This window comes from Macaca fascicularis, chromosome 19 (genome assembly GCF_037993035.2).
Source record: "Macaca fascicularis isolate 582-1 chromosome 19, T2T-MFA8v1.1".
Taxonomy (NCBI): Eukaryota; Metazoa; Chordata; class Mammalia; order Primates; family Cercopithecidae; genus Macaca; species Macaca fascicularis.
Genome location: NC_088393.1, coordinates 63,769,875 through 63,782,235, shown reverse-complemented (window position 1 = coordinate 63,782,235; position 12,361 = coordinate 63,769,875). Strand labels below are relative to the sequence as shown.

General features: G+C 42.6%; 1 protein-coding gene across 1 annotated transcript in view; it reads left to right on the top strand.

The window, feature by feature from the left end:
• Nucleotides 1-825: 825 nt before the first annotated feature.
• Nucleotides 826-12,361, top strand: part of NLRP11 (NLR family pyrin domain containing 11) — a 31,466-nt gene continuing 19,930 nt past the window's right edge. Inside the window, exons 1-3 of the mRNA XM_015442111.4 lie at nt 826-1,168; nt 6,720-8,289; nt 9,035-9,196. Of these exons, the coding sequence (XP_015297597.3) occupies nt 892-1,168; nt 6,720-8,289; nt 9,035-9,196 (2,009 nt within the window). The 5' untranslated portion in view covers nt 826-891. The remainder of the gene's footprint in view (nt 1,169-6,719; nt 8,290-9,034; nt 9,197-12,361) is intronic.

Sequence of the window (12,361 nt, the reverse complement as noted above, 5' to 3'; positions counted from 1 at the left end):
GGAGCACCTTGCAGTCATCTTGACCCTGGGGACTTACCTATTGCTGGCAGACGCTGGGAGCAGTTCTGTGAGGTATGCAAAGCAGGCAGGTTCTACATGACTAAACATCTGCTTATTTGGGCTGTGTTTGAAACAATTGGATGTATAAACAAAGTTTGAAGCCAGTGGGCTTTATGCACTAACAGGTTTCAGCCTAGAGTGAAAAAAATAACCTAGGGACTGTATTTGGCTCATTTATATAGTAACGAGACAGAACAGAGTACATCGTAACTTAGATTTCTTGTCAGCAGCGTACAAGACCACAAACAGCCTATTTGCTTATTATAACAGTTGCCTCTTCATTAAGAGTCCTTATCTGTATCAATGACATACCTCCAAGGAGTATAGTCATTGTAAATACAGCCGATTGCCATACAAATTATTCTAGCATAGAGGAGTTTCATAGACAACAGCCTATCTTGTAACAGACCATAAGCATAGATTTCCAATCTACACAGGGGTGACAATTTCAAAAGAAACACTTCCCCTCCAACGTTCCTATATGATACTCGATTCTCAACCGATATGCTATTTGATAATCAGGGATAACTTTTACCATAAGAATGTTGCCTTTTAACACAACTGATATTCCACCTTAACAGAACCTAGAAATTTACCAAGATCGATTGACAAGGCCATTGACCCAGACGGAAAGAGTTCAGACCTATCATTGATGATCTATCAGAAAGGAGCTTCTATCACATCACAGGAATTTTCTAGGATGTCAGCTTTGGATGAATTGGCATTGCTGTGTGGTTTGATTGTCTGATTCCACATCTATTTTTTAGATCTCCTATTTCTGGTGCCTCAAAATCCCTTTTCTCTGAAGTCTGCCTTCCTTGGAGAAGCAAGATGGCAGAATCGAATTCTACTGACTTTGACCTGCTGTGGTATCTGGAGAATCTCAGTGACAAGGAATTTCAGAGTTTTAAGAAGTATCTGGCACGCAAGATTCTGGATTTCAAACTGCCACAGGTTCCACTGATTAATTTAGGGGCGACAAAAGAACAACTGGCTAACTTGTTGCCAATCTCTTATGAAGGACAGCATATATGGAATATGCTATACAGCATATTTCTAATGATGCGTAAGGAAGATCATTGTATGAAGATCATTGGCAGAAGAAACCGTGAGTGGGGTCATGAGAAGGGTGGGTAGAAATCGGGGCACTTCACAGGAAGCTGGGTGTTGGGCCTTTTTTTTTTTTTAAATAGGTTTTTGGGAAACAGGTGGTATTGGATTACATGAGTAAGTTCTTTGGTGGTGATTTCTAAAATTTTGGTGCCCCCACCACCCGATCGGTGCACACTGTCCCCAGTGTGTAGTCTTTTATCCCTCACCTCCCTCTCACACTTGCCACTGAGTCCCTGCAGTCCAATGTATCATTCTTATGCCTTTGCATCCTCTTAACTTAGCTCCCACTCATAAGAACATACAATGTTTGGTTTTCCATCCCTGAGTTACTTCACTTAGAATAATGGTCTCCAGTCCCATCCAGGTTGCTGCAAATGCCATTATTTCATTTCTTTTTATGACTGAGTAGTGTGTGGTGTGTGTGTGTGTGTGTGTGTGTGTTCACAATTTCTTTATCCACTTGCTGATTGATGGACATTTGGGCTGGTTCCATATTTTTGCAATCGCGAATTGTGCCACTATAAACGTGTGTGCACATGTCTGTCTTGTTTAATGACTTCTTTTCCTCTGGGTAGATACCCAGTAGTAGGATTACTGGATCAAATGGTTAGTTTTCCTTTTAGTTCTTTAAGGAATATCCACACTGGTTTTCATAGCAGTTGACATTCCCACCAGCAGTGTAAAAGTGTTCCCTTTTACCACGTCCACACCAACATCTATCTTTTTAATTTTTTTTTTATCATGGCCATTGTTGCAGGAGTAAGGTGGGATTGCATTGTGGTTTCGATTTGCATTTCCCTGATCATTAGTGATGTTGGGCATTTTTTTCATATTCATTTTTCAAGGACTATCAGATATTAGCCATTTGTGTATCTTCTTTTGAGAAGCGTCTATTCGTGTCCTTAGTCTACTTGCTGATGGAATTGTTTAGCTTGGTGGTTTTGATACATGACTTTTCCATCCCCAAAGAACTGGAAGTCACGTGAGGACCAGGGATGGATTGGACGAGGGTCGTGTTCTATCTTGTGGCTTTCTGATTCTACCTTTATTTTCTATTATGCTAACCAGCTTATATGAAAGTAGCCAGCCAAAGGATTAGACTCAAAGTACTCAGCTAGAGCAGATTTCCCAGCATGGAGCTCTGTCCTAGAACCATAAGATCCAGCTGTAGAATTGTGGGGGGCTCTGTGTGAAGATCATGGAGAGTTAGCACCCCAGGTAAACTCCTACTGTAAGATCCAGCTACAGAAATGTAGGGGGCTCTGTGTAAAGATCATGCAGAGTAGTATTTGGGAGGTTGAGGCTGGTGGATTACCTGAAGTCAGGAGTTCGAAACCAGCCTGACCAATATGGTGAAACCCCTGTCTCTACTAAAAATACAAAAATTAGCTGGGCGTGGTGGCACATGCCTGTAATCCCAGCTACTCGGGAGGCTGAGGCAGGAGAATTGCTTGAACCTGGAACCTGGGAGGCAGAGGTTGCAGTGAGCTGAGATCACACCATTGCACTCCAGCCTGGGCGACAGAGCAAGATTCCGTCTCAGAAAAACAAAAAACAGGCTCTCTGTTGCCCATGCTGGAGTGCAGTGGTGCAATCATAGCTCACTGTAGCCTTGAATCCTGGGCTCGAGCAATCTTCCTGCCTCAGCCTCTGGAGTAGCTGGGATGACAGGTGCACACCACCAGGCCTGGACATAACTGACTTTAAATACCAGGCTTTTTTGTCATGTCTTTTCTATCCTTTTTATTTATATATCTATTTATATTTATATCTTAATGTATATTTATATGTTTATAGAAATATATATACATATATACATACATGTTTATAGTTATATGTTTATATTTATATATTTTATATGTAAAATATATGTATATATATTTATATAGATATATATAAATATATACACATATAAATATATATAATTTTTTGAGTCTCGCTCTGTCGCCCAGGCTGGAGTGCAGTGGCCTGATCTCAGTTCACCGCAACCTCTACCTCCTGGGTTCAAGCAATTCTCCTGCCTCAGCCTCCCGAGTAGCTGGGATTACAGGCACCCACCACCACACCCCGCTAACTTTTTGTATTTCTAGTAGAGATGGGGTTTCACCATGTTGACCAGACTGATCTCGAACTCCTGACCCCATGAGCCACTGTGCCTGGGCCTATCCATTGTATATCCTCTAGCCATCTAGAAAGACTCATAGGGACCAGCCAGGCAAGTACTGAAAATGTACAAAGTAGCTGCCCAGCTCTAGGTAAAATATATGTTCAGGTTTACTACTGTCCCTTAATTGGTCATATGGAGAAAAATATTTCAGGTTGTCTCCAGTTATAGCCTAAAACAAATGATTGAACATCTACTAAACTGCTGTCGATATTTGAAAATGGTACTGAGGCCCCAGGACTACCAGCCCTTCTGATGTGATGAGAAACCAGAGATCTGGAGTGTCTGCCTCTTTTTAACATTTAATGGTTGGCAGCTATTTCAAATTAAAACATGGCTTGAAATTTAAGTAAAACCATCTCGTGGACCAGGTCCAGGTTTGGTCCCAGATTTAAACCTCCAGCACAAAATGAGAAGGTACAGAGTCTGAGGCAGAATCTGGTGAGCAGTAGGGAAACTTGGCTAGCATACTTCACTCACCCACCTTATTTGAAAGCTGAAAACTGCTTTTCACATCTTCTCCCATATAAATTTACAACCAGAAAAAATCTATTACATAGCATACAGTATTCAAAAAGTACAAAAAAAGAAACTAAAGTCACCTGGAATCCCACAACCTTGAGCTATACCTAACATTAATAGCTATCTCCTTCAGGAACTTTCAAGTCAGACAGATACAACTGTGTAAAAATAGTCAGGCCAGGTGCAGTGATTCACACTTGTACTTTGGGAGGCCGAGACAAGTGGATTGCTTGAGGCTGGGAGTTTGAGACCAGCCTTGCCAACATGGCGAGACCCTGTCTCTACAAATAAAATTTAAAAATAGCCAGGTATGGCGTGTGCCTGTAATCCCAGCTAGTTGGGAGGCTGAAGTGGAACAACTGTTTGAACCTGGGAGGCAGAGGCTGTGGTGAGACATGATTGCGCCATTGCACTCTAGCCTGGATGACAAAGCGAGACCCTGTATCCAAAAAAAAAAAAGTCACACCCTATACTATACTTAGGCCCGTTTTGATTTATCAAATTTTCACCTAAGCATTTTTGGATAAGGTTAAAAACATCTTAAGCCATCCCCATTCTGGGGTTCCTGCAGAAGGAGTAAGGATTTATCAGTTTTCATGGGTATCCGTCCAAGGTTTTTACAAGTGAGTTATATCAGCATATCTAGATAGGAGAACAATTGGAATGGAAGAAGTAATCTATAAAGTCCATTGAAGGTCAAAGGCATGTTGAAAACTTATTAAAATGGTAGAGGATGACCAGGCGTGGTGGCTCACACCTGTAATCCCAGCACTTTGAGAGGCCAAGGCGGGCGGATCACCTGAGGTCACAAGTTCGAGACCAGCCTGGCCAACATGGTGAAACTCCGTCTATACTGAAAATAGAAAAATTAGCCCAGCATGGTGGGAACCTTAACAGGTGGAAAGTTTAGCAAGGTTTGTTTTGCATAGTGTATATTTTAAGTTACAGACCATCCACCTGATTCTTATACTCTATATACATAATATATGGGGATATATATGTAATATATTATGAAACTTATAAAATTATTACCTCCTGATTCCAAAAGCTGGGTTATATGTACGTATGCTTCTATTCAGTTTTTATTTTACTTTTGACAAATAGTTATGCGTAATTATAAGGGACAATGTGATGTTTAGATATGCTTCCATTGTGGAATGTGGACATGAAGCTAACAAATCTATTGTCTCACATACTTATTCTCGTGTGTGTGTGTGTGTGTGTGTGTAACTGGAAAGCTTCTGAATGGCAAAGGAAATGAGTGAAGAGACCCCTGGACTAGGAGAATATATATTTGTAAACTCTGTATGATACAGAACTATATTCAAAATATATAAGGAACTCAATAACAAGAAAACGGATAACCCAATCAATAAATTGGCCAAAAACAAACAAACAAAAAACACCTAAATAGACATCTTCCAAAGATTTTTTTCTTGATGATAAATCATGGTTTATAATCACGAACCATACTCACCACCATCATCATCATGGTTTTCTACTTTGAATCTCAATTTTTTATTGTATACTGAACATCATATATAAAGACAGTAAGGAGAAAGTCCTGTCTCGGCCAGTCTGTTGGGATGTGATGAATCAGAACTGGGCAGCCCTGGTAGTCTTGAGGGTGGGATCAGGCCCGTTTATCCATCAGGCTCATCTCCACGGCAAGGAGCTAGCGTGTCACATTCTAGTACATTCAGGTCCACCACACCAGCCCTGCTGCAGCTATTAATCGTTGGCTTTTATTTATCCCATCAAACTTCTTCCAGGCTGCCTGGCTCCCTCTTCTGCCTGCCCTTACCCAGGGATAAAAACATTTTCAGGTACCTGCTCACCGAGGAAGAAGTCATCTTCTAGGAATTCACTTATTTGGATCATTTCTGTATCATACCTCTACGATAGCTTTATACTTATGTCTTAACATTTTTGTTTTTGCAGTGGGACTGTAATCTTGTGTATTCTCAAGAAATAAGACTCCCTTTTACGATACATTTTAACTTTATTCCATATATCATTTCAATCTTAAGTAGTTCATTAAATGATCTGGATTTAAGTAATGATATGCATAAACAAGAAAATAGAAGGAAAGATGAACGTGTAACTCATGACTGACAGGCCAAGATGTAATAAGTAGATACTCTGAGCTGAATACATACCAGGAAACAGTCCCTGAGCTCGAGTTATTATCTCAAAGGAAAAACTGGGTGTGAAACGAAACATTATAATTGAAGGCTACGTAAAATGCTAGGGAACCCCCAAAAAGGAAAGAAATATGTTCTTGATGCCAACATATGAGAGGGAAGCCCTTGCAGGATAAAGAGCAATGCTCAAACAGATCTGTCGACCCCATTGTTTGGGTTAAATAGGTTTTGTTCAAACTTTTTCCTTTAAAGCAACATCGGCTAGGCGCAGTGGCTCATGCCTGTAATCCCAGAACATTGGGAGGCCAAGGCAGGTGGATCACCTGAGGTCAGGAGTTCGAGACTAGCCTTGCTAACATGGCAAAACCCTGTCTTTACTAAAAATACAAAAAATTAGCCAGGCGTGGTGGTGCGTACCTGTAATCCCAGCTACTCAGGAGGCTGAGGCAGGAGAATCACTTGAACTCAGGAGGTGGAGGCTGCGGTGAGCCCAGATCGTGCCACTGCACTCCAGCCTGGGCAATAAGAGCAAAACTCCATCTCAAAAACAAATCAACATGATAGTAAATATCTTTGTACCTATATCTTTGTGATATAGTAAGTAAAAAATTTCTACTACACTTTGTATCCTGTAAACACGAAAAGAAGCTAAAACTGTTCTTACATCTTGAACTTTTATCTTTGTTCTATTTTCTGCCCCGTACTCGCTGGATTAGGCAATCAGGAGGCATGCAAGGCTCTCATGAGGAGAAAAATCACGGTGCGATGGGAAAATCACACTTTTGGAGAATTTCATTATAAATTTTTTTGTAACGTTGCATCAGATGTGTTCTACGTACTTCAATTAGCCTATGATTCTACCAGCTGTTATTCAGCCAACGATCTCAATGTGTTCCTGATGGGAGATAGAGCATCTGGAAAAACTATGACTATAAACCTGGCTGTGATGAAGTGGATCAACGGCGAGATGTGGCAGAACATGATCTCGTACGTCGTTCACCTCACTTCTCACGAAATAAACCAGATGACCGACAGCAGCTTGGCTGAGCTGATCGCCAAGGACTGGCCTGACGGCCAGGCTCCCATTGCAGACATCCTGTCTGATCCCAAGAAACTCCTTTTCATCCTGGAGGACGTGGACAACCTAAGGTTCGAGTTAAATGTCAATGAACATGCTTTGTGTAGTAACAGCACCCAGAAAGTTCCAATTCCAATTCTCCTGGTCAGTTTGCTGAAGAGACAAATGGCCCCAGGTTGCTGGTTCCTCATCTCCTCAAGGCCCACGAGGGAGGAAAACATCAAAATGTTCTTGAAAACCACAGACTGCTACGTGACCTTGCAGTTCTCGAATGAGAAGAGGGAGCTATATTTTCACTCTTTCTTTAACGACCGTCAGAGGGCGTCGACAGCCCTCATGCTTGTACATGACAATGAAATACTCACGGGTCTGTGCCGGGTCGCCATCCTATGCTGGATCACATGTACTGTCCTGAATCGGCAGATGGACAAGGGGCACGACCCCCAACACTGCTGCGAAACACCCACGGATCTACATGCCCACTTTCTTGCTGATGCGTTGACATCAAAGGCTGGACTCACTGCCAATCAGTATCACCTAGGTCTCCTAAGACGGCTATGTTTGCTGGCCGCAGGAGGACTGTTTCTGAGCACCCTCAATTTCAGTGGTGAAGACCTCAGATGTGTTGGGTTTACCGAGGTTGATTTCTCTGTGTTGCAGGCCGTGAATATTCTGTTGCCGAGCAGCACTCACAAAGACCGTTACAAGTTCATACACTTGAACGTCCAGGAGTTTTGTGCAGCCATTGCATTTCTGATGGCAGTACCCAACTGTCTGATCCCCTCAGGCAGCAGAGGGTATAAAGAGAAGAGAGAACAATACTGTAACTTCAATCAAGTGTTTACTTTCATTTTTGGTCTTCTAAATGAAAACAGGAGAAAGATTCTTGAGACAACCTTCGGCTACCAGCTACCCATGGTAGAGAGCTTCAGGAGGTACTCGGTGGAATACATGAAACATTTGGGCCGAGACCAGCAAAAGTTGACGCACCACGGGTCTTTGTTCTACTGTCTCTTTGAGAATCAGGAAGAAGAATTTGTGAAGAAGGTTGCGAACACTCTCAAGGAGGTCACCCTTTACCTTCAATCAAACAAGGATATGATGGTCTCATTATACTGTCTCGAGTACTGCTGTCACCTGAGGACATTTAAGTTGAGTGTTCAGCGCATCTTTGAATACAAAGAGCCACTTGTAAGGCCAACTGCTAGGTGAGTCTTTAAAAAATAAATCCTCTTTTCTGTCTTCGTAAGACCTGCCCATAATTCTAGAGCTTGTTGACCAGAACAAGACAAACTCGGGGCCATGAAGAATTTAATTTCCAGTCGAGCTTCTAATTAGACCAGTGACTTAAATCTCTCTGCTTCTATTTAAACTCAAACTTTGAGTTAAGCCTCGGCACTGTTGACATTTTGGGCCAGCCGTTCTTTTGTGGTGGGGGTCTATCTTGCGCATTGTAAGTGGTTTAGCAGTATCTCTGGTCTCTCCGGTGGCCAGTAGGGTCCCTTTTTCCCCACTTGTGACAGCAACAAAAATCTATATCACCAAATGTCTGCTGAGGGGCAGAACTGCCTCATTGCAAACCAGTGGTTTAACCTAATTTCTTCAGATATGTTGTAGAGATTAAACAGAAATAAACCTTGTATTTTTACATTATAGGAATGTTCATGATAACACAAAACATGCAACATTGATTTTTAATATTGAAGTTTTAAAATATTCTCGCATTTAAAGGCCCTGCACTCAGATGTATCTTACCTGAATATGGAATCACCAACTACTTTAGTGGATCTGAATGTTGTTTTTTCATGCTTGACCCTACTTTATTTCTTGCTGCCTGGTATTAAGTCTGGGTCAGACAACAGACACTCTCAAAAGATCCTTTAATTCACGTGTTTTACAAATTGCTGGAGTTGAATCGATTCCATCGGAAAACTCAATTTTTCTTCTATGTAGTCAAATGAAGAGCCTCGTCTACTGGAGAGAGATCTGTTCTCTTTTTTGTACGATGGACACCCTCTGGGAGCTGCATCTTTTTGACAGTGACCTTAATGATATTTCGGAAAGGATTCTGTCTAAAGCCCTGGAGCATTCTAGCTGTAAACTTCGTACACTCAAGTAAGTACTCTATCAACTTCTGCCTTAGAGGTTCCCCCAGGAATAACGGTGATCTTTTTCTTTCTCTGGGAGAAGATAATATACAAAACACACTTTCAGGTCAGGCTCATCAGGGCCTAGGCTCCTTCTGTACTTCTCAACCATCTTTAGTGTGTCTATGATAAAGATGACCTTGGGCCACAATGGCGTCTGAGGTCCCAGTCGTCATGGCTGCCTTCAAGGCAGGAAGCAACAGAAGGGAGAAGGAAAGGTTGATCTAGAAGCTTCAGGAGCTTCCTTGATGGAGCCTTTTCCAAACTCTTGCATCACTTCTGCTCGCATCTCATTGGCCTGTTTACCTTGTCCTCACACAGCTTCATAGAACTACAAAGGTGGACTGGGAAAGTAGTCCCTTGCAATCAGGAAGAAATAGTAACAACTGGATTTATCCTAAGGAAGAAAGCAAAAATGGGTCAGGCTAGGAGTCTAGCAGTTTCTTTCCTAGGGAATGCATTAGAATCAGGTGAAAAACAGCTGTACTTGCCTAAACAGTCATTGGGAAAATTGAGTATTTATCTGAGTTTATAATAGCGCTATAGGAAATGTCACTAAACTATTCAGTGCACATCAACATATATGATCTTAGGATTCCGGAAGCCCAGGAGTTGGCTTTATTTTCATTCAAGAAGAATGCATACTTTGTTTGGGGTGCTTACCTAAGCACTAGGATATATCGATGGGGAAAAAAGACAAATTTCCTTGCTTGCTATCTGATGAGACAGAATATAGGCAGACATAATAAGTACATGCGTTTTAAAGTATTTTAGGGTAATGATGTTATGGGGAAAAGAATGGCAAGGTCAGCGTGCATAAGTGGGTATTTAGGGGTATGGGAGGGTACAAGCCGTAGTAATAAGTTCCACAGAGAAAGTGAGATTTGAGCAAGGACTTGAATGAGGTGAAAGAATGAGCCACATAAACTCTTGGTCATCCCCTGGGAGGGGTGGGGATCCATGAAACGAAGGCTTTGTGTTCAGAGACCTACGTGGTTAGACCAGTGTGAGGCAGGAAGGGTATGACGGAAATGGCTCACAGGTATGTACGTCATGATCACGGTGTTGTACATCAGTGTCGGGACTGGGTTTTCTGGAGTGAGGTGAGGAGTTTTGAGGGGTTTTGAGCAGAGATGCCATAATTTAGCTTGTATTTTAAGAAGCTCATTCTGGATGCTGTGTTTAAAAATGACCAATCAGGGACCGTAGGACAGAATCTGAAAGTTCAGAGGAGGCTCCTTTTCTTGGTGTTTGCCAGGTGCGAATCCATGGTGCCTCCGAGGGTATGAATAGTAGAGGTTGGTGAGGTGCCAACTCCGGGGCGTATGTTGACAAAGGATAATTCCTTGATTAAATCTAGACTAGGAGATAGAAGAGTTGCCCCAAGATCTTTGTTTTGGAAACTGCCACATGAGAATTGCCGCTGAGATGGGAAGCGATGGCGGGAGCAAGAATTTGAGGAAGGTCAGTCTAAAGTTGTTTGAGCTAAAGTTGCGATGTCTATTAGGTGTCCAAAGAGCAGTGTGGAATGTTTCTGAACTGAAGGTAAAATGTGGGTGTCATTCATATATACATGTGTATAACACAAATGTATATTTAAAGCCAAGGACTGAGTTCACCAAGGATAGGAATGTGCTCAGGAAGCAAAACGATCCCAAGACTGTTGCCCAGAGTTCTCCAACATGAAGTGGTTGGGGAGAAAAGCACAAACTAGCGAAGGCCTTTGAGGGAGTCATTAGGCTAGAAGGAAAAGTAAAGGGCGTGTGGTATCCTCAGATCCCAGTGAGGCACATTTACTAACGAAGGAAAGGTCAACTGTGTCAGATGGCAGTCCTTATTCAAGGAGACTGAAGACTGAGAATTGACCAAATGACATGAGCAAGGTGGAAGTCATTGTTGGCCAACAACAGTTCTGGAAGGGTGGTGAGAGCTGGAAAGCCTACTTGAAAATGGAGAGGAGAACTGAAGAATTTTAGGCCGGGTGCAGTGACTTACCCCTGTAATCCTAGCACTTTGAGAGGCTGAGGTGGGTGGATCACTTGAGGTCGGGAGTTCTAAACCAGCCTGGTCAACATGGTGAAACCCCGTCTCTACTAAAAATACAAAAAAGCCAGGTGTGGTGGCATGCAACTGTAATCTCAGCTACTTGGGAGGCTGAGGCAGGAGAATCGCTTGAACCCGGGAGGCGGAGTTTCCAGTGAGCTGAGATTGCACCACTGAACTCCAGCCTGGGCAACAGAGTGAGACTCCTGTGTGTGTGTGTGTGTGTGTGTGTGTGTGTGTGTGTGTGTGTGTGCGTGCGTGTGCGTGTGGGTGTGTGTTTTAAAAAACCTTAAATAGTTTTGTTGCAACACAGGGCAAAGACATGGGAGAGAAGTTGTTTGTGTAAAATGGGGATCAAGAGAATCGCTGGGTAAAGGACTCTGGAAATACAGCAACATGGAAAACATCCGGTCTTCCACCAAGTAACCACATAGGCTGGGAAGTAAATTAAAAGGGCTGCCCGTGTGTTCTACGTCTGGATTTACCATAGGATCCTCAATCCTCAGTTATTCCTCCAAGGGTTGGCCAGCTTCCACATTTCCCTTCCTGTCTGTCTCCTTTAATGTTGAGTTGGAGATTCCTAACTCTTTTCTCTAGCTGGCCCTTAGAGACAATGACCAAAGCTGTTGCCCTGATGTCCTGCTTCAACTCCAAGGGAGTGATGAAAAACCTTCCGGGGTGGGGAGTGAGGACCAGTGGTGGTGGTGGGACTCGAGGACAACTTCTTTTTCCTCAGTGAAACTGTGAATTGTTATTTGTTATTTTTTTGAGTCAGAGTCTTGCTCTGACTCTTCAAACGATTCTTCTGCCTCAGTCTCCCGAGTAGCTGGGATGACAGTTGCGTGTCACCACGCCTGGCTAACTTTTGTATTTTTAATAGAAACAGGGTTTCACTATGTTAGCCAGGATGGTCTCGATTTCTTGACCTTGTGATCCGCCTGTCGCAGCCTCCCAAAGTGCTGGGATTACAGGCGTGAGCCACCCTACCCAGCCATGAATTATTTTTTTAACTTTAGGTTCAGTGGTACATGTGCAAGCCTGTTTATACAGGTAAACTTGGGTCACAGGTTTGACATACGTATTTTGTATA